Genomic DNA, 27,453 nt, shown 5'->3' with positions numbered 1-27,453 from the left:
AAAGGTGAGGAGCGGGAGTGCTCCTTCTCCCTGCTCCGCTCCAGCCCTCGCTGCTTGTGGGGACCGGACCGGGTTGAGCCGCGGCGCAGGGGAAGACGGATGGATGAGCCGAGACCAATGGTGTGAGGTTCAACAAGACCGAGTGCCGGGTTCTACACTTGTGTTACACCAACCCCTGCAGCGCTGAAGGCTGGGGGGAGACTGGCTGGAAAGGTGCTCAGCAGAAGAGCGTCTGGGGATGCTGGTCAACAGCAGCTGAACATGAGCCAGCGTGTGTCTAGGTGGCCAAGGAGGCCCATGGCATCCTCGCCATTATCAGGCGTCATGTGGCCAGCAGGACCAGGGCAGTGATGTCCTCCCTATACATCGCATTGGTGAGACTGCACCTGAGAACTGTGTCCGGTTCTGGGCCCCTCAGTTCAGGGAAGACACTCAGGTGCTGGAGCGTGTCCAGAGAAAGGCAGTGATGCTGGGAGGGGTTTGGAACACATGTCCTGTGGGGAGCAGCTCAGGAAGCTGCGGGTGTTTAGGCTGGAGAAGAGGCGGCTCAGGGGGATCCACATCGCTCCCTACAACTGCCTGGAAGGAGCTTTTGGGCAGGTGGGGGTCGGGCTCTTCTCCCAGGCAATTAGCAACAGGATGGGAGTACAAAACCTCAACTTCCACCAGGAGAGGTTTAGGTTGGACATTAGGACTAATTTATTCACGGAGTGATTAGGTACTGGAATGTGATGCCTAGGGAGGTTGGTGGAGTCACGGTCCCCGCAGGTCTTTAAAGAAAGACTGGAGTGGCACCGAGCGCCGTGCTCTACCTTACAGGGTGGTGTCCGGTCACAAGTTGGACCCGATGATCTCGGAGCTCTTTTCCAACCCAACTGCCTCTGGGATTCTGACTCGCTCTAGCCGCCAGAGCGGGAGGGAAGGGTGTGTGTGGGTGTGTGCACGTCCGGGTGTTTCCGTGTCCGTGTGTGTCCCGGTGTCTCTGTGGGTGTGGGACGACCCCGCGGCGCGCGGGCGCATGCGCACAAGGAAGGCCGGGGGGGTGCGCGCCGCCGCTGTCGTGCCCGCGCAGGGGGCGGTGCCGCCGGGGCGGGCAGGGCGCGGGGCCGCGCTCGGGGGCGCGCAGCAGCAGCGGCAGTGCCCGCCCTCGGCCCGCGCCCCGCCGGCAGCGCCCGCAGAGCCGCGCCGAGACAGCGCCCGCCCGCCGTGAGGGAGCGGCGGCACCGCCGGCCCCCTCCGCCCCTCCTCCTTCTCCTCCGCCTTCTCCTCCGCCTCCTCCGCCCTTCCCCTTGCCCCTCCTCCCGCCGGAGCGAGCGAGCGAGATGGCGGCCGCTGGGGCTCTGGCGAAGCACGAGCAGATCCTGGTGCTCGATCCGCCCACCGACCTCAAATTTAAAGGTGAGGAGGGGGGAAGCCGGCGCGGCGGAGGAGAGCGGGGCGGCAGCGGCGGGGTGTCCCGTTCCGCTTGGGCGCCGGGCCGAGGGTGGGCGCCGCGTTCCCCGCTGCCTCCCGCGGGCGGGCCGCGGTGCCGGGCGCTGCCCGCCCGCCGGGGGATGGGGGGCGCCGCCGAGCCGGCGAGCGGGATCGGCCGCCGCCATCTTGGGATCCCGCGGGGATCCGCGGAGCCGGGTGGGATCGGCCGCCCCCTCCCTGCCCCTGTCCCCGCCCGCCCCGCCGTGTCGCCGCTGCGCCCGTAGGCCCGGCCCCGGAGCAGCGGCGCCCGGGGACGCGGGTGTCGCTTTCCGGTCCCTGGCGGTGCGGGCTCCCTCTGGCAGCAGCGGGCAGGAGAGGCCCTGGAGCGGGCGGTGGAAGCCTTGCAGGGTTCCGGGCTTCACGAGGCTGCCCTAACGTCTGGCCTTGTCCCACTTCTCCTCTCGGGCGTGTTGGGGCCCCGCTGTCCGGGCGGAGCCGGTGCGGCCCTGCACCGTCAGTGCCCGGCGCTTTCGGTGCATCCCAGGGCGGCGAAGGGCTCCCCGCCCTTTCCCCAGAGCTGTCATATCTCAGGCAGGCTATCGGAACGTAAACAGGGAGCTCGCCTCTTCCCTGGGAATGAGGGAAATGGAATGCGTGCCTTTCGGAAGTTTTATGTGTGCTGTATGTTGCGTGCCGACCGCATGGCTGTGACTGCTGGCGTGCTGCTGTCAAAATAGGTCCCAGCTAGTGCTTGTGTCGTGTGTGCCTGTGGTTTCCTCTCCTCGTGAATTGGATAGTTGTGAAAGGAAAGGCTCTGCCAGAAATGAGTGGTCGTTAAAAGGCACTGGCATAAAGAAACGCGTGTAGTTTTTGTGATGGTATATTATATCTGTAAGGGGCACTGAGAAAAACCTTTCAGATTTGGAATCATCAGTATTAGATTTTTTTTTTGTTTTTGTTTTTTTTTAAAAGTGGTTTATATTATGCTAACTTCCATTTTTAAATGTTGTGACTGGTGTCAGCGCATGTACGTGCCTAATCCTGTACATTCTTGTGTTTTTCACTTTTAGTAGGCTCATTTTTCATTGTTTTAGAGGACAGAGTAGAATTTATGATGTTATAAAAATCTTCCACAGACAGCTAGAACAAATGAATATTTGTATTAGAAAAGAACACCGTATTCCCCCAAAATACCTTTGGTCTGGCCTAGCATTTAGATAAATTAGCAAACTATACTTGTTTTATTGATCCATCAAATGAATTAAACCTCAACATCTGTCTAATTATGCATATTAATTTCTTGATAGCTTCAATTAAGTTTTTTTTAAACTGCACTTTGCTTGGATTTTGTGCTGTTAAAATGCTGCCAGTCTGGCTGCACTCACACTTCAGTTTGCTGTGTTCAGAGCAGGTTGATGCAAGAACAGGTTAGGGGAAAATGCATTATTTTAAATTTTTTAAAAATTAAATAAGTATTGTGTCTAATTCAAAGCCTGCAAATGTTGAGATGTCTTTGAGCTGGAACTAAACTGTATTGGTGCGAAATGAAAAAGTGTGTTGATAGAATAAATACTAGATTAGAAATTCTGTCTCTGAAGCTGTTGTCAGTCAGTGATCTTTATTGTGCTGTGTGTTTATGCACTTAGAGCATGAAATGGGTATTCTTTAAGCATAAACTTTGGTTTCAGGCTAATGCAGGAGGAAAATTTCTGTAGAGGACACTAAGCAAAAATAAAATACGAAGCATAATGAGACTGCAGAATTCTCTATTACTGTACTATTGCAGTAGTATACTATAGAAAGTGCTATCAATTGAGAGAGCATTGAGTGCACTCTCAAGAAATATTTTATAGCTGCTTATTCTTTAGAGCGTTTTAAAAAGGTTTGTGGGCCACAAACTAACCCAGTTCTAATGTACTGTGTTGAAGAATACAGTATTGGCAGTAGGGAATTCTGAGTGTCACCTTTTAAAAAGTAATTGGTTAGTAAGAAAGAGAATACATGACTGCGAATAAATGTAGCATAGTGTAGGAAAAGCATAAAACTTGTTAAAAGAATAAAATGATACTTTTTTTCAGTGCAGCAGGTTATTCAAAGTTATTTTATTGGTACAATAATCCATTTTTATTAATGCTGTTGATGCCTATGTAACAGAGATCCAGTTTAAGTCTAAACATTTAAATTGAACAAATAGTTTGGTTGGTTTTCTTGCCCTGGGAAGTTATAAAGGCTTTGCTGACCTTTAGGGTAACAGTGAAATGTGATAGTGTGCCCCTTTACACCTATTTCATTAAAAGGTGCACAGTAGTTATCTTAAGGAGTTGTTAACAGGGCTTTAAATTCATCATGGTCTGATGAAACTGCTTTTTAAATTAATATAACCTAATTTACTGTGTCAGCAAAAATAAGGTCTGTAGTACATTTATCCTTGACTTTAATTCAGCACTATCTAAGGGAATTTCTAAAGAACATGTCCTGTGGTAGCTAGCACCCTACATAGCTCCCTTGGTGTCCAAGATTGCAATCCTGTTTTTATAGTCCTTGTGGTCCTAGAAATTTCTGTCATTAATAGTGTTTGGGTCATGGTTAATTCCCTCTGTCCCTCTTTGGTAGGTAGGTTTCTTTGGATTCTAAGACTATTGGAATATCTTCAGAAAAACCAGAAAATAAGTAAGCATTTTTCATAGTGTTGTGCAAACGTGACAAGGGGAAAAATTGTACTTAAAAGTGATGAAACAAAGAGGAGTTGATAAACTATGTAGTATCATTTTCAGACACTCAGTACGGAGCACTGAGAATTTGCCTCGTGGCAATATTCTGGTCTTGGGCCCAGGTTCTTCAGCCATATTGCTCCTGCAGGTTGGCTTTCTTTTGTGTTCTAATGTATTTTGTTTAACTTCTCAAGTCTGAAGTTGTTGGAGTTTATTTAGGACTGGATAGGAAGAATTGAAGCGCAAGACACTTAAAAGCAACCCATTTGGAAGGTGGAACATCTGCTTCTTAGCTAGCATCTTCTTCATGTGACTCATACATGTAATTGTTGATAGCTCTATTTTAGTGAAGAGTATGGGAATCTGGATTTGGTCCCCTGTGAGTAAATGTTTACATTTTTTTTGTAAGCAATTGTGTAGTTTTGTAGCAACATTTGAAGTTTTAAGTTCAAAAATTTGTAGCACTTTTATGGAAACTCCTTCTTCCTTAAACCAAGGAAGTCAATTTTGCAATTTTAAGTAAAATGAATTTAACTCTGTCTTGAATTATGGTCGTTTTTTAAAAAAACAACTTTAAAAACCTTCTCCAAATGTTTAAATCAGTCATAAGATATGCTTCTGCAACACCTAATTGAAAATCAACGCTGGTTGATTTGATGAGCTTTGGAAGATTAGTAGACAGTGTTCCGAATTTGAATTTCATGTGATTCAGAAGTGTCTGACTAGCAATACATGATTATAAAAATGCCTGAATATTCTAAATTGATATCCTTTATTGAAGTTCTTGCTTACAAGTATGTGAAGTCCAGTTATGTTACCTTTATAAACATCTCAAAATAATGAACCACTCTTTTCCTTTAGCAGACTAAAAATTTGAAACGTGTCTGTGTGCAGTAAATTTTCTTTTTGATGGGTCAAATTACTAGGAGAGATCAGTGTGACAGAGAATGTTTAATTTCTGATTGTTGATCTGAATCATAGTCTAGAATTGTCAGTGTATAAAATCAGTTATCAGCTGGTGTGTGTTCAAATGACTTTTCATGGGAGGTAGAGAACACTTCACTCAAGTATTGCAGCTTATTCTGAAATGCACATTCCCACAACCTTTTAAATAATACAAAAATATTGCTGTAGATGATTTTATTATCGTTACACTGCTGTTAGTAACACTGAAAGCTACGGGATATGTGTTGCTGCAAATCGAGAAGGTGGAATTTAAAGGCAAAAATAGCTCAATGTTAAATGCATCCCCTGCCCTCAAGGTCTGTTGGCAGAATTGGCCTTTTGGTGTAGGCAGAGTTTGAAGTCCTCAAATGTGATCTTATTGCCTTACTTATGTGTATCTTGATTTTGTCAAAATTTATGCCTATTTCCACCCTCTTCAAAGTACCAGTAAATTTGAGATGTCCCAATTTTCTAAGACAGGTCAGGAAAAAAAGGTGATTGGGGTGTCAGTTTTCTGGTATCTTCATTCAGGAACAGTTTTGAAACTAAACAGTGTGAGTGGAAAAACTGGTTGTAAGTGATTACTAATATAGTTGTGACTTTCTGATATTTTGAAATGGTTCCATTTAAGTTAATATTTTTGCTGGCTGAAAATTGCATAATGGCAATAAAATGACTCAGTATTCAACACGTAGTCTGACTTTTTTTTTAAATAGAAGAGTGATTCTTGGCATTGTTTGCTCTTTCTGTATGTATACTTTCATTGTTTCATGGCTCAAATGTAGTATTTGTTAGTATTTTAATTTCTTTAAATTATTTGTATTAATGAAAGTCAAAGCACAGGATGATTTGTGGGAATGTGTTGAGGAAGAACAAGGAAGATAATGTTTTTTTACCTGATTTTGCTTAGTATTGTGTTATACAATCATCTCTACTACTCTGTTATACTGCATTTAAAACTGCCTTGTAAAAAGGAAGTTATATTGATCTGTGAAGTCAGGTGTATTGTAGTGTTAGATTATATTTTGGCAGAACTAGTTTGTCATTTGTTTTAGGATTCAGTAATGCAATGTTTTCCTGTGAGAATAGAGGTATACAGCAGTGAAGATTTAGAAGCTTTATCCTTTACCTGAAATTTATAGGGCTCTGTTTTGCTTAATATTGCTGTTGCTCCACTAAACAGTGGAACACTATCCAAACCTCATATCTTGTCCTTCTGGTGTGTACCAGTGATTATTGATATAAAAGGTTCACCTTTGCATTGTAATTACTATGAAGTGCCTACTCATGCTGCTTGTTGATAGCTTAAGCAGGTGTTCATCTGATCTCCACAAGACGTTTTTATTAATATTATAGAAATGTTCTGTATTATGCATGAACAGTGTACTGTTGTTCAAGGCCAGGTTGAAAAGTAGAAAGTTTGAGAGGATTGAGAGGAGCTGTTTTATTGCATCTGTAAATAGGTCTGAATATTTAGTGCACTGACTGTCCATTGTGCAAACACAAATTGTTCCTGTTTTGACCTGACCACAATTTGTAAACGTTTTGCTTTCTGACCAACTTCGTCTTTGGGAGATGTTTGTTAACCAGATCTTTGTGACCATCAGTCACTAAAGGGTTTTACATGCTTCCCTTATAAGTCACGAATTCAAGTAGAAAAGGTTTCTGAAGAGAACTTAATGTATTAAAAGTGGAAAACCAACCCTGACTAATTAGATAAGCATTACACTTTCCAGTTTGGAAGTTGTCGGTTAACAAGGCTTGTGGTGTCAGATGAACCTGATAAGTGAGTGTAAGCTAATTTCTTTAAAAAGAAAAAAATCAGCAAAACTACTCTACTAAGATGATTTCTGATGTGGTATTTTTGAAAATAAAAATGCATAAACACAAGTTAGAATTTTACTAACTTTGTTTTTCTTAAGGTGGTAAGACTTGGAGTCTTGACCTCTAACTTCTCTTGCCTTTTAGTGTTTTGGATTGTACAAGGTTATTCCCTGGCATTTGAAATTATTTAGCAATGTAGATGTAATTTAATTTTAGTATTTAAAAGTATTTAGAAGTAGATAGTTATGGCAAATAGATATTTTCGGTTCATTCCTATGTGAACAAGGTCTTGTGAATTAAGATAGTTTGCTGAATATTATCCTGACTGGAACTCTTTGGATGAACCACCCAGACAATTCCTTGTCCATCTAACAGTCCATGCATCAAGCCCATATCTCTCTAATTTAGGGGTAAGAATGTAGGGGGAGACTATATTAAAGGCTGTACAGATGTCCAGGTAGGTGATGTGTGTTGCTCTTCCCCTGTCCATTGATATCCACCATAGAAGGCCACTAGATTAGTCAGGCATGATTTGCCCATGATAAAGCCATGTTTGCTGTCACTAACTCCTTGTCTTCAATATATTTTGATATATTTTTGAGGAAAGTCTGGTCAATTTTTCATTAATGACCTTGATATGGGTAGGAGTGTGGTGGTACAGACTGGTAGTGCAGGGTCAGGAGGTGTGATGAATGAAAAAAAAAATTGGATGTATGCTAATAATAAAACATTTTCTTAGAAGTGATGAAAAAAGTAAAACTAGTGACTAGTTTGGGTTTATTGTGAATGTGACAAGTCATGAAATGGAACAAATACAGGACTGTAATTTTGTAGTGAGGAAAGTATTAATGTCAAGGTTTTTGGCTTTGATGAAGCTTCATCTGAATGCATCCCTGGCAACACGTAGTCAGATAAAATGAACCCAAATGGGAATGATGCAAAGACAACTTTATTAACACAAGTGAAGTAGAATAGCTTTAGCTTGTTAATCTTAGCAAAATGAAGACTGAAAGGGGATCTGATTGCTATCTATAAATACATCGGCAAGGTAAGCACCAGGGAAAAGAAAATCTATCTAGACTAAAGGATAGGATTGGTACAAAAATGAATTTGCTTCAAGTGGCTATGAATGTATTTAGATAATGAGAAACTTAGCTGGATCTGAATCATGTCAGTCTCAACCAACTTTCTAAAAATTATATGGGCAAAAATAGTTTTAAATTCATCAGATACCATCTTACAAGATTATTAATTTAATGTGGACTTTGGAAAGCTGCTCCTTGGTCATGCTTTTACAATGTTCTTGAAAGTTTGGTAGGACATTAATGGTCCACAATTGTGTATTTAAGCTAGAGTAGGTATATTGTCCTGCATTCCACAACATTAGAATAGCTTGACTGAGATATGCTTAATTTTTTTCCTCTGTAAAAAGGGATATCCATGAATTTAAAAAATCATAACCATGGGCATAACTGTTCCATATGTGAAAGAAACCTAGTAATTCCAGTCCATAGGGATATGGTGTTAATTTAACATGTTATCATGTTTAACACTATGGTGCTAATAAGGCCAGTAAACACAGTAGACCCACTGAAAGTAAAAGCTGTTTGGTTTTTAAATTTGAATGTCCCCTAACCATCTACCAGGCATGTTCTGTGTTATAGCTCAGGCTGGAACTCCAGCTGCTTCTGTAGAAGTGACCTGACTGGTCCTGAGAAGTGTGGCTACATTAGTTCAGCTCAGTACTGGGATGTGAATTTGATGAGGAAGTGGAGTTTGTGGTCTTGCCTGAGGTCCTGCCTGATCGACAAGGCTGACTAAATGCAACTTCTGTTTGAAGCAGGTGTTTGTTTACCTGAGTGAGTGTAGGAAATTATTGTACTTGGCTTTCAGTGGCTTGGGAAATGGAGACCTGTAACCTGTGCTTCCAGAGACTGAAAAGTCATCCTGAAACTGCAGCGATCTCTTAGTATATTTGGGGGACCGTGCAGTGTTGGCTAGACCCGTCTGTAGGAGATTTTAATGTCTGGTGTACAAATCTATTTTGACCAGGCTCTGTGTTATGAGCTGAGGTTGGATGACCACGTAGCAGTCCAATAGCTAAAACTGTTTGGTTTGTTTTTGTAAAAAGAATTTTCTACACTTTTGTCCATGCTGGGAGACTTGTGAATTTGATTGTTTTTTTAATTTTTTTTTTTAAGTTACCTTGTTACACTGTTGGGATAGTGTTTGCAAGGAAACCAGTGAAAACCACAAGAGCTTTGGCGGTCTGTTCAGTGTTTGTGTCTGGCCTCTTCTTGGAGCACATTGGGAAAAGTGCAAGGCGAGAGCTTCTGTGGAAAGACTGATTTTCTATGTGTCACTACAGCTGTCATCTGAGATGATTACAAGTGTTCTGATTACTGCTATAGAGTTTGAAGAGTGTCTTGTATGTTGCAATGCAGATCAGTTAGGTGTATCCACTGGGAGGTTTCTTATATGATGATGCATATGGATTTTAAGATGGATATTTGAGTACTTTAAGCAGCACATCTGGGTTTTTCAGCAGCACTGAAACCATTTGTAAGCTGTAGCAGGTTAAATTAAAATCAAGTTTAAAAGGAAAAAGGAAAGGGAAAAGTTACTTGTTTATTTAGTTCTGTTGATCAAATATGCTAGTATTCTGGAAATCTAAGAACCTCTGTAAACATCAAACTCATTTAACTATCTTACCTTATGCAAGCAAAGAGAATAGTTGCTCCAGCAGGAAGGAGCAACTATATAACATAGTCCTTACTATGTCCTAAAGCTATACTGAAAGATTGCATGTGTATATTAGTTGTTCAGGACTTTGGGGGGATAATTTGATGATTTAAATGTTCAAGTTTAGCACCACTGAAATATTTCTACTGTTCTTGTTATTTCAGCAGTGCTTTGGTATGAATAATACCTTGTGATTAGATCCTGAAGACTTTGTCCTACTAGAATTAAGAGCTGCCAATTTTAGTATGCTCTTAATATGTCTTTGGCAAGAATAACAATGTAAAGCTAAATTGCAAGTAAGAAATTCACTATTTCATTGAGGTTAAATTTAAGTTAAAAGCATCCCTTTGATGTTAGTAACCAGACAGTTCTTTAGTAATTACATTCTTTCAATAGGAAAAATATCAAGGATAGACATACATGACTGACTTGGGCCTAGTCTGCTAGATTTTAAAGCTTAAGCTAAATACCAGTAATAATATCTTTGAATGAAGTTATTCCATGTTATACCATCTTATTACTGGTGGTGGTGTTTTGTTGTTGTTTAAGGCTAAAGAAACAATTTCCCATATTAAAGATTAAGTGCAGGACGATCTACATCTAGTCTGTATTTTATCTAATATATAAAGAAAATAATGTCCTTTTGACCAGAATTCCTGGTAATGATCTGTAGCTGTACTTTACCCTTGAGGTAGATGCTTACTGCATTTTTACTGTGGTTTCTTGGCTTCTAACAACATTTCAGTCACAAGCTGGGGTGAATAAGAAGTTTTGATCCAGAAAAAATATGTAAGGAAATGTTTTGTCTGCTTTGAAATGTCACTGTGTTGTATTTTTGTCTTTTCTCTGTCAGAATGACAGGCAAAAAGTTTCAGCTCCCATTTTTCTTACACCAACCCCAGTAAAGCGTGCCTGCCAGTGTCTGCACAAGCACATGTAATAAGCTGTGTAGCCATATGCAGGCTCTGCCCCTTTGACAGAGGAAGATGAGCTATTTTAGGATTAAAAAATGGTCACTGTCTCAGCATTTTTTAGAAAGAAAAATCTGTGATAGATGCATCAGCAACATGAATGCTGACAGCGTGTCATCGTGGGGAGCTCAGATAAAATCTGATGTTACCCCTTGTAAACAGTGGTAGCCTAGAATCAACCCTCAGGAATTGTGGACGTTGAGGTGTGTCAGCTTTATTATAAAGGCCTCTTTTCCATTCTATATTTTACATGCAGATTGAGGATAAAACATAATTGTTTCTCAAGTGCCAGGGTTGAATAAGAAGTGAAAAATTCTGTAATGATGTTCTAATATTTGAATATCTTCCTGGGAGCCATGGTTATTTGTAGGTATAATTAATCTCTCACCTTCATCCACTGATTATTCCTGATCATTCATATCCATGTTTAAGTGATCAATCCATGAAACCTAAGCTATTATGCTTCATAGACCATGAATAATTTTAATGTAGATGATTTGTTAGAGTTGGGATTTTTCTCGGAGAAGGTATTTGAATGGTCATGATTCTGATATTTCAAGAGAAAGGAGTGATTTATTGGAAATGTGTTATATATTCTCTTCAGATTTTTTTCATAGGGGTCTGAATATTGATTTCTTAAAATGACTTTATGGAAATAAACAACATTCCACTCACTTTCTTTTGTGTCAGTTATGTCACCTATGCTTTTTTTCAGAAAATACTATAAAATTCAATTTTGAGCAATAAAGTGCTTTGTTTATATTTTAAGATTAATTTTCTTATCTGATAGGGTAGTTTTGACTTGCTACAGTACACAAGTATTTTTCATTTTTAGATGTCTTTCCTGCAGGACCTCTGGTGGAAGATGATCTGGTCGAGGAATATTTACATAAGCTAGACATAGTAAGTCCAACGACTCTGGTGGAATGCACACATGAGTGCTGAGGGAGCTGGCAGGTGGACAAACAAGCTGACAGGAGCCTTGTGAAGTTCAACAAAAAGTGTGAAGTCTGGCAACTGGGGAGGAACAACTGTCCAAGCACCAGTGCAGGTTGGGATCTGACCAACTTTGCAGAAATGGCCCTGGGTGTCCTGGTGGTCACTAAGTTGATCACGTGCCAGCAACGTGCCCTTGCTACTAAGAAGGCCAGTGGTGTCCCAGGCTGCATTAGGAGGAATGTTGCCAGCAGGTTGAGGGAGGTGATCCTTTGCCTCTGCTCAACACTGGTGAGGCCACAGCTGGAGTACTGGGTCCAGTTCTGGGCTCCCCAGTGCAGGAGAGACATTGACATAATGGAGAGAGTCCAGGGAAGGGCCTGGAAGATGACAAACTGGAGCATCTCTCTTGTGAGGAAAGGCTGAGAGAGCTGGGGCTATTTCAGCCTGGAAAACTGAAGGCTTGGGAGAATGTTACTGATGTATGAAATACCTGAAGAGAAAAGTGCAAAGAGGATGGAGATGGGTGCCCATGAGCAGACCAGAGGCAATGGGCACACCATGAAACACGGGAGCTTCCCTCTGAACATGAGGAAACATTTTTACTCTGAGGGTGTCCAAGTAGTGGCACAGGTTGTCCGGGGAGGCTGTAGAGTCTCTATCCTTGGATGTATTCAGAGGCTTCCTGGCTAGGGTGCTGGGCGGCTGACTGACCCTGGGTATTCCTGCTTGAGCAGGGAGTTTGGCCCAGATGGCCTCTAGAGGTCCCTTCCAGCCACAACCATTCTGTGATTGCTATCACAGGTAGCAAATGATGGGAAAGAAAAACAATTAAATTTTTTCTTAATTAAAAAATTCCATATTACATCATACAAATATAGATACAAATATAGCTTTCTTAATTTAACTTACTCTTTCTTTACTCCATTGTTATATTTGATTCTGGCAGAATGAGTTGCTGGACATCTTACTCGATTCCTTTCAGGTGTATCCAAAAAGTCAGTTTACTTGGTCTCAAAATTTGCTTTCCTCATTTACGATATCAGTATTAGTTTTTATTCTGCTGACTTGAACACATTTCTCTTTTATTAGGGCTCAAACTGTCAAATGCAGTAAATGAGTTTTCTTTGTCTTCCCAACCTGACTTTATTGTGCGTCCAAAGAAAACTACCCTGACTTTGTTTTAGCTGAGGTGCATTGAAGTATTCTGTATGTTTCAAGTGCTCTTGGAAATTCAAAGGTGATGTACCAGCTGTGAAAAAACAGCATTCCATTTAAAGTGTATAATCTCCATAGTTTTTGAAGATAATACTGTAACACATTTTAAGGAGTTTGGATCCCTTTTGCCAGTCTCTGTACTTTTTAAATGTGTACTTACATTGTTTTTAGATATGTCTGAATGTATCATTTTTCTGTGCCAATTTGCGGCTTAAATAAACTTTAATTCAATGCATGCACTAGAGTGTTTTCTGGCAGTCGGCTTAGATATTAGCTTTTGCAACAGCTACAGTTCACTGTCTCAAATTGGAGAGGGCAATATGCTTAATACTTAAGCTGTTTCACAAAATGCTGTTGATTTTGCTTAATAATGCATGCTCATTTTTGTACAACTCTGCAAGGGATCTGCCTTCTAATTATCAAAGATTTTGTGTAATTTAATACAATTATAATTTCTTATCCAATTTTATGTAGAGGTGGTATTTTAAGACAAGCTTTTTGTGTACATTATGACAACCTTACTAATTTTGAATGGAGCTTCTTGCTGACAAAGCCTGCCCCTTCTTGGAAACTCTTTGTTTGCTCTGTGCTGCCAACAGCTAAAGATACTGACAAAGGTCTCTTACCTTTCCCAGGGGTACCAAGCCTGTGAAGGTTTATCTAAGCTCTTCCTTCCCACACTAGGAAGGAAAGTGTGTTCACATTATCATTTTTCCCTGATGTTTGAGCATCTTAGATGGTAGAAAAATAGGTTTTGAAACTGGTCAGTGAAGGAGAACCGAATCTGAAGTGAAAATGATGCCATTGGTAAAAAAGATCTTGATGGGTTCTGCCTGTCCAGTAATACTTATATTTTGGTTTTACTGCAGCATAACTGGCAAGCTTGTGGCAAGCTGGGAAACTTGGCACTGTTTCAGCAGTAGAAACTGGCTCTGCAGAATCTGTGGCATTTCTTCCTGCCCACTAGTTGCTGTAGTCCAAACTGTGTAGTTGCCAGAGGCAACCCTGGCATTAATGTTGTGATGACTGCACTGCAAGATAGCTGAAATAGAAACTCAGCACAGAAAGTGTTTGGATATGTCTGGTATTTCTGAGTGTGATTAGGCAGGTGTCCTTTTTTTCTAAGACCCTTGTAAGTCAAAGTGACAGGAAAACTTGTGGCACGAGTTGTCACTTCCCCATTCAAAACTGGTTGGAACAAACTGGCACACTCACAACCTTCATTCCAGGAAGATGCTGTAATTGGTGTCTTGAATTTACACTACTAAGAGAGTTGTTGAATTCAGTGTCCTCTCTAAAGTAACTCTTGAATTCCAGAGGTTATTAGATTGAGATTACAGGTTTATAAAGCAGTGACCTCTTGTCATTAGACATCGTGTTACATTGGTATATAGACTGAAGATTTTATTGGTTGAATTACCACAGCTTCTGTGTGAACAGTTAGACGTAAGCTTGTCTGAGATTTAAGTGCTTAAATAAAAATCTGCTTGGACCTGAGTGTTGCGCAAGCAGCAGGTGAGATGCTGTTTTTGGGATTATGATGCTGCTCTGGTGTAGTTGAATATTTACTCATGTGAAGTGGGTGTGCGTTTGTCCGTTTTGATGCGTGAGCAGAATGTTTGTATCTGCCTTTGTCAGTTCTTTTTCTTGTTTACATGAAGTCTCTGTAGTGTGATCCAAACACTTCTCCATCCTGGTTCTTTTGCCCCTGCCTCACATTTTTCCTCAAGAAGAGTCATAGTTTAGGCTTTTGCACTTGCTGTTGGTTTGCCATTAAGCTACCAAACAGCTGGGTTCTGCAGGAGCGGTGAAATTCAGCCATCTTTTCCTTTCGTACACCAATTTGTTACCACCTACTTATTAAATCTGATGGTTGCAAGTCTTGAGAGGCTTTATGCAACTATTTTCTTTAAAGCTTTTAGAAAGCAGGTGAAAGGTAAAGCTGTCATAAGCATCCCCTAGACCTTGAAAAAGATTTCAGTCACCTCTGAAAAAAATGTCTGATTCTAAAAAATGTCCCCGAGCTAAAAGCTTTTTTTTTTGTGAGGTATCCAGGAAATGCAAAGGAGGTCACTGCATTCATGTACCTGGGAAAGAAAAGCAGATTTCATTTAATTATCTGAGGTTCTGAAACTGACAGTGAATATAAGAGTAATTTGAAAAATATTTTGAATCCTATCTTATTATTGTGCACTTTAAAAAGGTAGGCATGAAGAGACCTTTCATGTCTCAAAAGAAACAGAAAATCTTTTAGTTTAAGAACCAGTTTATCAGTTTATAAATTCACTGTTGCTTTGTCTTTAAACAAGCTGGTTTTGAATAGTATAGCTCCTTTTCTTGATGACTATGCTTCTCAAAATGGGTCTCTGAACTGTGTCTTCTTTTCCTTTGTGCAGAATGTTCTTAGTGAAAGTAGTTGAGAAAATTGAGAAGCTCCTCAAGTTGCCAAGAGTTGCAATTAAAAAAAAAGTAACCCACAAATTTGAAACCCAGATTCAAAGGTGCTGTTTGCCTCTGGGCACTACAAAAGCAGTGGTTATTAGATGACTAATAGCTTAGGTGGTTGTTAGCAAAACTCCCAGAATAACTTCCTCAAAAATGTGTGTGTAGCTTGAAAAAAAAAACAAAAAAGGCATGTTTGGTGTATTATGAGTGTATCACCAGTCTTAGAGTGAGAAGAGTATTTCAGTTTCTTGGGTTTGGTTCAGTTTGTGCTATAGCTGATGGGAGTTAGTTTTGGTTCTCCCTCTATAGGTAAAGGCAGCTGGATCCTGCAAGAACCATCAAAAGATGAGTGGCAGGAAGCTTTAAAATGCTTTTGTAAATCTTGGGGGTGGTGTCAAATTTGCCTGGATTGAGAGGATGACTTATTTCATCCACCATATAAAGTCAGATCAGAAGTGACGTTTCAGAAAAGTAATACTAGTTCCTGTTTTGTCAAAAGAACCTTGCTGAATGTAAACCTAGCTCACATGTATCTTCATCTACATCTCAGTATTCTGGTTCTCAGTGATTCTCTTTTTAGTCTTTATGTATTTGTATCTTGGTGTGTTTTGTAAGGACTGTTTAATGCTCTCTCGAAGTAAGTATTTGGAATGAGTTATAGAAATAAAGGATCAGTCAAATAGTGAGCCCTCTAGTGTAGTAACATGTTTGATAGTGGGCAGAGCTGTTTCCTTCAGAGAAGTGCAGAAGTCAGAAAAGACTTCTACATCTCCTGCACTTAGTGGTTTTGTTGTACCTTACCACTTGTTTGTATCACTTATATTTTTCATCCAATTTAATCTCAAGTTTGCTTTTGTTGTAGTTTTTTAATGGAAAAGTTGCTGTGTTTTCAATACCGGTAAAAATTATTTTGTAGTAATTTAGCGTGTAGTTTTAAGGAACTGTAAAGAAGGTTCTTAAAAGTTAATGTACAAATGGAATATTCTTGAATAAATTCTGTGTTCATATGAAACACCATTTTTCTAGAACCCTTACGGTCTTGCTTTCAGATGACACAAACATAAGGGAGGTTATTAACACTGCTTAGAGTTCTATGAACCTTATTTTTTGTGCTTTTACTGTGTGGCATTGTGAAGTGATCACATGAAGGTGATCTCTGCTGGAAGACGTTCTTTTCCAGCTTGATATTGAAATGATGCCTCTTGTCCAGACTTGGAAGGAATTCCTATCCTGAAGGTTTAACATAAATACACTTTGGAGAGTACACTGCATTGAATACATAAATACAGCAACTACAATAGCAATAGCGACTATTGCGTTTCTGGGTATCAGTTAGAGTGCATGCATAAACAGACTGTTGTCTCTCTTGCTTATTTTGAGTGTAAAAGAGGAGATTGATGCCTTGTCCTGTCAAGTCTGTAGGAGCTCAGAAATCAAGAGAAGTTGAAATCTCAAGACCAGTGATTATATATTAGTCTCAGTGTTTTCTTTCTTTAAATAATTGAAAGAGTTCCAAAGAATGTGTTGCTTCTATTCCTGAAGAGAACAATTCAGCAACTTTTGCATGTGATCAGTGTCTTCTAGGTATTTCAAATATTAAGAATTATTTGGTAAGAATAACGTATACATGTATGAGCCACTTGTGCCAGCAGCTTGAGTCTGTTGTAATATTTAAGAGTTCTTGATTGCTGTAATGTATATTGTTATAACTAAGGTGATAGAGCACTCTTAGCATGTGTGTGTGTATGTTCTTAATAGGTGTGTGATTTAATTTGCTTTTAGCAGTTTGTTGGCAACAAGATATATTTTAAGAGTTATTTGTACTGTATAAACAGATTTCTTCTCCAGAGATACATGTATATTTTAAAAACGACCAACCTTTTCTTCAGGTCCCTTTACAGATGTAGTAACTACAAATCTTAAACTACGAAATCCATCAGATAGAAAAGTATGCTTCAAAGTGAAGACCACAGCACCTCGTCGGTACTGCGTGAGGCCAAACAGTGGAATTATTGACCCAGGATCATCTGTAATTGTTTCAGGTAAAAACAAATATACACAGTTGTCACGTTTTTGTAAGTGTTTTTTAGGCCTTTGATGCAGTTCCCTAATGCTTGTTCTTACAGACTGTTTTAAGTAGGTCAGCTTTTAGAAACTTTTTTATTTTTAAATAAAAAGGATTCCCCTCATTGGTGTCATGGCAACTTGATGTAGAGCTGCAATGATACATGAAAAAAATTCTCCATATAGAAATACTAACCTTTGTCACATTTATCTGTGGCTCTCTGAAAGGACAAAAAGCAAATTGAAAATGGGCAGTGACATTAACCATACCTGTGCCTGAGACTACTGTATTCATGTTTGTATCCTGAAGTAGAGCATTTCTTGGCTGCTCTGATGTGCTTAAAGTGTAACATTTCATAGTTCATTGCGTGTAAGAAAAAAATAGTTTACAATTGTATCTAATTGTTTTTCTCAAGAAAATGAGAAGACTAGATACCAGTCTGCAAATGTGGTAAATGATTTTTGTAGGTGATTCTCCTGACCATTTTGTCGTAGAGTCTCTAGAATAAGGGGAATTCAGGTTGTAGAGATGACAGGCAATACAGGTGTGAACTCCTAGATCTCCTAGGTTCTAGAAAACTAAATATTTTAGAATACTTGGAGACCTGTGTAGCAAAGCAAAAGGGAGATCATGGAGCAATCCTCAGAGCTTTTCAGATTCACATTCTTACACTCTTTAGTAAGTTTAAAAGAAACTGGAGAACTATCTTCAGATATGTTCAAATGATGCAGAAAAGAATGCAAGAAAAGATTGTGATTGATTAAAACCTTAGAGTAGCTTTCCTTGTAGGAGTTTTCTAATCTAATATGATCTGTCAAATGGGGCCCTTTAAAACTTCATTATTGCTTACCATGGGCAATCCAACATCTGGGCTCATGTGGTACTTATTCACTGACTTGGGGATGAAAAATCTTTTTACTGAGAATTGATTTAAGATTCTAGTAGTCAAAAACTTCATTATTTCCATCTTCAACTACAACTTACAGCCACTTTGCCATAGCTGTGTGCTTGATCTGGTATCTGGGATTTTTCCAGTGAGTAGTTCAATATCACAGTCAAGATCTTGCTGGCATTTCTCTTCAGGGAATTGAACAGATTGAGGGATGCCATCCTGTGTGTTTTCATAGTTGCAAATCATTCTTTTAAAGCTTTAAATACTTTGGTTTTTTAAATGAGTCAGTACTGGAGTGTAAACAATATTGTGGCTTCAGGATCCCCAATAAAGGGAAACAATGTCACACTGCTTGAGTCTTCAGTTGGCATAGCAGGAAGCCTTTGATGTGCCTATTTCTGTATTACTGGATTCTCATGCAGTTATTCAGCTACAGTGACCTCAAGATGTTTTCAAGTGCAGTTGTTTAGTTATGGTGATTCCACAGTGCTTTTCAGACCTAAGTGCTCTTCCCCAAAGTGTCAGCTTCATCTTTTTGTTTTTAGGCGTATAATTTCTTTTGGGTCATTTGCTGAGATAAGTGCGCAGATTATTTTTCTAGTGACCCACTTTATCTCATCAGTCTCTCAACTGAATGTTTTCAGTGCTGAGTCATCTTTCATATAATTAAAAATAGATTTCTCTCACATTGTTGTGCAGAGAGAAATAACTATAGGATACTGTGGGCTGAAACTCTTATGTTCAAAATTGAATGTTGACGCAGTCTTATCTGTCTTCAGGCTGTTTAATGCATCGTGCTGATTCAGAGCCAAGCCAGTTTTTAAATTCAATGTTGGCGATGTGATTTGACAGTCATTTTAAGGAAACCCACTGACATTTTTTTAATAATTTATCACTTTTCAATTGTGAATCACTAAGCAACTTTCAGCCATGTGTTTTCATTTTTTTTCCCAAAAATAAAAATTCTGTAAAGTTGTTTTTCTTCACCTTAATACCCTAAATTTACTATTTATTATCCTGTCATGTATTGTTTGTTGTTAACTTGTTAATAGCAATTGCTTGTTGTTGGAGTTTTTTTTCATAATATAGCATGTTACTTTTGTTCCTTCATAGCTTGTTACTATTACTTGTTTATGTTTTTCCTTCTGCTTTTGCATTTTTCTAGCTGTATCAGTAACTCTTCCATAGCTTTTTCATTGCTATAAAATAGGTACACATACAGATAACTGTTACAGGACTCCATGTAATTTTTCTTATATTTTTCTGAAATTCCTTCTGCTTCTCTTAATTTTGTATAAAGATATACTGAACTGGAATTCCCATTCTGTGGAAGACAGGTGTATGTACACAGCCAAATAATTTATCTCCAGTTTGCTGAATCCTCATCCTCCAGTAGATCAAGTTGCAAGTCTACCCCCACATACACATATTTAGATGTAATTCTTTTCCTTCCCTTTTACAGGATCTGTTTGTTCATATTTGTATATGAAATGTCTTTTCCCATAGTAATTACAGAAATAACGATGTTGGCCAGACCGGACTCTGATGTCTCAGTCTCTTTTTCTACAGTGTGTGCACTGCCTTTGCATTTTAACTTTCAGTGTCTGTTCAATGAGGAGTAAATCTGAAGTGGATAGCATACTTGCTGCAGTGATTAGCTGAAGAATCACAGTTTTATTTTTTTCCTTTGGAACAGTAATGCTGCAGCCTTTTGACTATGACCCAAATGAGAAGAGTAAACACAAGTTTATGGTACAAACAACCTATGCACCACCAAATATTACAGATATGGAGGCAGTGGTAAGTAAAAATTGAGTAAAATGGCTGTTGGTTATTTTTTTTCCTTAAAAAATCAGGCTTAACTGTAAATGATCCATGTTTTTGCAATTTCTTTTTGAAGAAGAATTGGGTGTTCTCTGAACAAGTGCAACTTCAAATGTGATTCAGAGTTTAAAATGAAATACAAGGTCAGTTCTTAGAACTTGGCTGTAGTGATTAGCCTAGAGGTTATTGAATGGAAATAGTAGTGATTCTTAGATAGGGTCAGTTCAGTGTATGAAAATATGGGCACATTATGCCTTTATATGCAGCTAATTTGAAAGGGATAAGCAGATTGAATTTGAAGGAATCAAGAGTATATTCAAACAACAAGCTTGAAGCTGTATGAAAATGGGTTCATTTGGTATGAAAGGTGTTTAAGTAAAATGTTGAATGGGATTAAACTTTTTAAAACATGAATTAAAACATTTTCAAGACTAACATGTATCTCCCTACAAGATACCAAGTTAAGATACCAAGCTAAACACAGCACAAATGATGGATTTATTTTTTGTTTTAATAGAACTTTAGTAGCTTTACTTCTTGGGCTGGGTTGGTCTGACGCAAGATCCAGAAAGAAGATATGTAGGTTTTGTTTGTTAATTCAGAAGTACCTGTTTCTGATTTTACTGGCTGGCAGCAATAGGAACGAAGCCCTCAGTTGTCAGAACGTGCCTTTTAGGGTGTATGTGGACTCACATAAGTATGTCCTAAGATGGAGGTCAACGTTGCACATCTGTCTGACTCTACAAACTATTTTAAGGAATGCCTGGTTTTGCACAGGTATGTGTGATGTTCACTCAAGGCAGAGGAGAGGGGAAACAAAGGATAAATACTAGATTTTATAAATTGCTGAAATACCAGAGACCTTTTCGGATGTGGGCTCTGTCCCCTTATATGAAGGCAAAGACTAATGTGGCGTCACTCTTCACTGGAAGCAGTGGAAAACCTAGATTTTGTGAAGCTTTGGAGACATGAAAGTTAACATCTGTCTGCCTTTTTGAACTGGTTTGTTTTTCTTCATATGCTCTAGTAGTTCCTGGTTATGTGTGGTAAATGAAGCTTGCCTATTTGGTGAGGAGATAAAAACCAACTTCAGAAATACCTTTCAAAGAACTGCTTTCTTAGTGAGTTTAGGTATCGAATACTGAGAAACATCTTGCAGTTAAAAGTTACTGTATAACTAATGATGCTGGAAAAAAATAGCAAGGATGTTATGAAATACCTGAATATTTGAATCTGTAACACCTGTAAGATAACAGTAGAGCACCTATTAGAAAAATTGCTGCAGACTTCAGTCTCTGAGCCTAAGAATTTAAGGCAACTACATGAAGTACATGTTTTGAAAGTTAGTTGTCAGTTGAGTAGAGATTCCATCAAAGTGTAGTTATTTAAATATACTGAAAGCCATTAGAATTTAAATGTTTTTTATAAACAGCTTTGAAAAATTATCTAGACCCAAATTGTCACATGATATGCAGTAAAAAGAGAAAGTGGTTAAAAGTATAAAATTTGAAGAACTGAAGAAATTTGCTCTAGAACACTAGAGGTGGAATCACTAAAAGGTGTCTTTCAATCTTTTATTTAAAATCAGTGCTTCCAAGATGGGATACAAGAAGTACATTTACTCAGGCATAATAGGTCTAGACCTTTCTTCTCAAACTTACTGAGATGCTACTTGTTTCTCATTGTGTGGTAAGAAACCACTGTATCATCCCCTCCCTATTTCATACAAATCTCTGATGGATCCATCCTTGCATTCAGTTTACTCTCTTTCATTTCCAGACTTGAATAACCATTTCTAGCTTTTGTTACTTCACAGCAGTGAGTGTGAACAAAAAGCATTGTTCATATAAGCAAGTCTGAAAATTGCAGGGAGCGTAAGCCTGGTATTTAGCTGTATAGGAAGCCAATGCTAAGAGCAAGCTTTTGAACTGCTGAGATGTTTGCATCAGTCCAGCGTGTTAAATAACTGTATTAATTGTTTTCTTAGTGGAAAGAAGCGAAACCTGATGAGTTAATGGACTCCAAATTGAGATGTGTGTTTGAAATGCCCAACGAAAATGATAAGCTGGTAAGTAAGGAATAAGAGACTGTCATACACTGGTAGGATCTCACAGAAATTTCAGGATTGTCTTAACCTATTTGATTTAATGATTAAATGAATTGATGGAATTTGTGCTAAACTAGAAGGAGGGGTTTTCAGCATATAACTTTTTAAGGATTCTTAGAATCCAGATTTAAAGGGTCCTTGATATACTCTCTGGTCCAAGATCTTGTTCCAAAGGGAACACTCTGTCCAACCACATCTTTAAAAACTCCAGCATGGGGAGCAGTTTCCAAAAACTATCTTGTTGTTTTTATACTTTATAATTTTCAGATGCAATCTCAGTTTAATCTTGGGGGGGAAGGGGATATGGTCTGGGTTTTTTTGGTTGGTTTATTGTTTTGTTTTATTTTAGTAAAGGATAATTTGTGAGATGAAAGTATAAGCTTCCTAAGTGTGTGTTAAACAGTAAAAATGTAAAGGTTGAGCATTTATTGTTGAGGCACTTAGTTATCTACTTTCTGGCTTTAATTTTAGAAAGTGTGTAGCTTAGTGAGAGAAATGTAATGGGTTATACAAAACTAACTCCTTTTGTACTTTCTCCTAAGACACTGTCCCTAGGGATAGAGGAGTTTACTCTTTAATTAAAAAGTCAACTCTTTACAGCCACTCTTAACAGGCTTTAGGCGCTTTTAGGTCCAACTCTTTAGGACCATTTTTCTTAGAGTGCAAAGAGCTCTCCATGCTGATGTGTAAGAAATCAAGGAAGGCAGGCTGGAAAATGGCATGGCTGAGCCAGGATCTGCTCCTTGCATTGAGTAAGAAGACAATGCACAGCCAGTGGAACCTGGGACATGTGACTTGGGAAGTACAGGGGTATGGTTTGGGGGTGTGTAGGGGTGGAAAACTAAGACACACATGAAATGGGTTGTGGCAAGGGATGTGAAGAGCAATGAGAAGGGACTCTGTAATTACAGAGTATATCAGAAAAGAAAAGACAAGGAGAAAGAACCCACTGCTAAACAAGAAAGGAGAACTGGTGACAACAAATATGGAGAAGGCTGAGGTACTCGCTGAGTTCTTTGCCTCAGTCTTCACTGGCAGTCACGCTTACCATGTCTTGGGGTTCTCATGGTTGAAAAGCTGGACATGAATCCACAGTATGTGCTCACAGCCCAGAAAGCCAATTGCGTCTGGGACTGCATCACAAGAAATGTGGCCAGCAGGTCAAGGGAAGAGATTCTCCCTCCCTCTATTCTGCCTTTGTGGAACCCCATCTGAAATCCTAAGTCCAGCTCTGGGTTTCCCAGTATAAGAAACATGTGGACCTGTTGGAGCAAGTCCAGAGGAGGGCCATGAAGACGCTCAGAGGGCTGGAGCATCTCTCCTGTGAAGACAGGCAGAGAGAACCGGGGTTGTTCAGCTTATAGAAGAGAAGGCTCCATGGACACCTCATTGCAGCAACTTTTAACACAGGCAGTTACTAGTACTTACAAGGGCGAATGGTTTTAAACTAAAAGAGGAAAGATTTGGGTTAGATGTTTGGAGTAAATTCTTTACTCAGGAGGAGTTAGGCACTGGAAGAGGTTGTTCAGAGAAATTGAGGATGCCCCATCCCTGAAGGTATTCAAGGCTGTGTTGGATCAGGCTTTGCGTAATGTGATCTGGTGAAAATTGTCCCTGCGCATAGTGGGTGGGGTTTGGAACTTTGAGGTTCCTTCCAACCCAGACTATTTTATGATTGTGTGATTTTGAGCAGAGCTGGGGAATTAGATTGTTAATTTTAATATTGTTCTTTTCACAGCTTTGTGTGACTTTTCAAAATTTGTAATATGTATTTCAGATGCTGTGAGACTTAAATTTTATGTTTGTGCTGCACTTTTATTTTCCTTCACTAAAAGGTACAATAAGTGCAAAACATTTGTCACACGTACTTCGTAGGAGTTTATGACATGACCTGTTTTGGTTTCACTGTGTTTTGTTTCTTATTGTTGCAGGATTACTTTCTTGCTTTTATTTTCCCCTCCTCAAGTTCAAATGCTCTTTGGTGTATTTTATGCCCTCTTTTGGATGCCTTCTGAGTCAGTGTTAGTAGCTAAAGTATGAATTTGTGACTCAGTAGAGTGTAGTAGCAGGTAAACAGTGCAATCTTCTCTTGCCTTTTTAATACTTGAGCTAATCAGAATTGCACTGACAGTTGTCAGTGTGTCTGTTCAGCTTACTGTAAATATATACCTCATTGAACTCTATTAGTAGCCTCATTGTTTCCCTTTTAAGCTGTGGATGATTTTTCTCTGGGTAAGTAAATTCTCAAATCATTCTTGATGTTTGTAGAATGATATAGATGCAAGCAAATCCGCCCCAGTACTGAACACATCTAAACAGGATGGACCGATGCCAAAACCACATAGTGTTTCACTTAATGACACTGAAACAAGGAAGCTTGTGGAGGAGTGCAAAAGACTTCAGGCAGAGATTATGAAGCTGACAGATGAAAATCGGCACCTGAGAGTAAGTTCTGCATCCACATTTATACTGAAGTGGCTTCACTCTTCTTGATTGAAATTTGGTTTGTAATTAGGCCAAAAGAATATATATACCAGCAAGTAGATAAAGCTGTTAGAATGTCAAGATTGATTCATAATACGACTTTACTGTCCTGTATATAATGTATATTTTGAACTTGTCAGTGATTGAGACTTTGTGATTGTCATGAATGAGACATTGAAGCTACATAATTTTCTTCTTAAATGAAGTGGTCCTATTTATGGTGATCCTAGTTAAGTCTTAAGTCGAAGCTACTGAATTAGTAGCTTTTAAAAAGTGCTCTATTTTTCATTAATAACGAGTAAGTGAGATCCAGAGCAGTAACATTCTGTATCACAAACAGCTAGTGAGCAAGAGCAATTGTTCGGCCAGAGGAGGTAAGCAAACACTACTTTCTTGTACCTTTATGTAAAGGTATAATTTCAGTAACCTGTCAATTTGTCAATACATGACTTTGTGTCTTTTCTATATATTTGCTTTTGAAACAGTTCTGACAATTTTCGTTGGCCATGGTGGCCTTTTAAAGAACTATGAAATAATATGATATCTTCACGTGTGTTACCGACACTAAACAAAGCAGATGTTTCTCTTTAACAATAAGGAATTACTGCTATTTAATTTTGACACGTATTAACAGCAGAATGCTTCATTGGGCCTAGAAAGATTTTTGGTATATTTTTTAAGCAGAGACACTAGTGAAGAGAGACTAGTGAATTATGGTCCTTATTTAAAATATGGTTTTCTATGTTCATGTTTTGGATTTTGGTGTGATGTAATGTTGTATGTGCTGAGGGTTTTTTAAAAACTTTATTTAAATATTCACCAGTAAATATAGTATTTTGAGTTCAGTTTTTACTAACCTAATGATGTATTTATGGTTTTTTTCCATCTGTTTTTTTTCCTCCCCTCAGGATGAAGGCTTGAGGCTCAGAAAGGTAGCGCACTCGGATAAATCTGGATCACCCACAGCTTTGGCCCTCAGAGATAATGGCTCTAATTCTCTTCCTTCACTTCTTGTTGTAATTGCAGCCATTTTCATTGGATTCTTTCTAGGGAAGTTCATCTTGTAGAAAGAATGAGTGAGAGAAGCATGCAAAACTGCAGCTTCCTTTTTTGTTTATTTTTTTGTTTGTTTTGTTTTGATTTTTTTTGTTTTCTCTTGGCCAGAAAAAGGTTTGTTTACCTACCACATCATGGGTAGTACGGCCCGAGCGGCCGTTTTTGTGTACAGCATCATAACAGGCTTGGCCTTTAATGATCTCGCACGGTTAGAAAACACAATCTGAAAAGACAAACTGTTCAGCTGCTGGACAAAATTGTACATTCAGTCATCAATAGCAGGTATCTGTTGCACAGTCAGTCCTTTATGAAAATTCATAAATAAAGAATTGTTCTTTCTTTCTGTGGTTTTAATAAGAATTCAAAAATTGTTCAGAGTCTTGTAAATGTTATTTTAATAATCCTTTAAAATTTTATCTGTTGCTGTTACCTCTTGACAAATGATTTATTAGATTGCTAATCCCACTCATTCAGGAATATGACAAGAGGTATTATGGGGGAAATGGTGCCTCTTACTGTGTAAATTTTCTCCTTACCTTACTTTGCTAATATCATGGCAGAATTTCTTTCTTATTCCTTGTGAGGCATTGTTGAGAGTTCTTCATCCTTAACAGTCCTGTCCCATAATATTTAACATGACAAAAGAAATAAAATTGTTAACAGATTTTTCTGCTGGGTAGCCTGTTTGTGTGTGTCGTGCTTTTAGAGGGGATTCTTAACAAGTTCATTGTTCATGGTAATTTGCTACTTGTAACAAATGGCTATTTTGAAGTTTATTTGCTTAAGTCTCTGGCTTTGACTGTTGTAATTGAAGCTTGGGGAAAAAAAAAGTTTCCATTCCATTTGTTGAAAAAAACTAACTGTTTTCTGGCTGCTTTCAGCTACGAAGAGGATGGTTATCAAACTTGTTTTGGGACAGAATAATTTGGATATCCAGCAGGTGCAAATGCCAGACATGAATGTTTTCAATATATTAACAATTTACTTGGATTGTGCAGGAGTGTAATAATCAACCTTCTGTTCCATCTTTGGATCTTCTGGTGTCTTCCAGGAGTCAACATTATTCTTTGATTTCTTAAGGGTACTTAATTCCCATATATTAACTTACTGAGTTTGTAATTCTGTCTTAGCAAATATTAAAAAATGCAAGTTGAATCATTCAGACACCTGTAGTGAATTCCATGATGCAGAAGAGTTGATATTTGCTGAGTTGTTCACCTTTTGCTCAGTTGCTCACCTTTGGGAAATAAAAGTAATTTTATGCAACTCTTGGCAGATCTACCTGTTTTAACCATGTATAGCTCAGTTTTAAAAAATGCATTTTTGGGGTCTGAAATGCTTCCCTGCACTTAATCTTATGTCTTGCCTCATCTCTGAATATGTCATAAAAACAAACAGTAGTACTGAAACAAAATATTATCTGTACTTCTGAGTAAGCATAATCCAATACAGGGAATTACTTGTAAACTTGAAAAATTCTGTAAGAGGTATACTCCTGTAAGCAAAATTGTGCTCTTGGACAGCTTGACTTGATGTGGTGCAGCTAAGTGTATTAGACCTTGGTATATGCACACCTTATGTAGCTGAGAAAAATGTTCTGGGAAAGATGTATGTTATCTTGGTTGCCTTTGATTTCTAGTGCTTTTTTTTAAAACGTCATGTTCTGTCATAGCTCTCTGTGATAAACTTTTTTTATAAAATCTTGCACATGTACAAGGAAGATGATGAAGAAAATGCAAATACTGCTTATCTTTTCACTTAAGCATGCAAGCACTGATATTTCCAATTACTTGTTCCAGTGTCTGCATTGAAGTCTCCTT

The 27,453-nt window shown here is 39.0% G+C and overlaps 1 protein-coding gene across 1 annotated transcript; it reads left to right on the top strand.

The window, feature by feature from the left end:
- Positions 1-1,195: 1,195 nt before the first annotated feature.
- On the top strand, positions 1,196-26,899 carry VAPA (VAMP associated protein A). Its single transcript, XM_033055861.2, has 6 exons — positions 1,196-1,398; positions 17,095-17,247; positions 19,859-19,962; positions 21,974-22,054; positions 24,362-24,538; positions 25,486-26,899. Exons 1-6 carry the CDS (start codon positions 1,323-1,325, stop codon positions 25,642-25,644), a joined length of 750 nt encoding a protein of 249 aa, XP_032911752.1. The 5' UTR covers positions 1,196-1,322; the 3' UTR covers positions 25,645-26,899.
- Positions 26,900-27,453: the final 554 nt, after the last annotated feature.

The sequence above is a fragment of the Catharus ustulatus genome, chromosome 1 (genome assembly GCF_009819885.2).
Source record: "Catharus ustulatus isolate bCatUst1 chromosome 1, bCatUst1.pri.v2, whole genome shotgun sequence".
NCBI lineage: Eukaryota > Metazoa > Chordata > Aves > Passeriformes > Turdidae > Catharus > Catharus ustulatus.
This window is presented reverse-complemented; position numbering and strand designations above follow the sequence as displayed.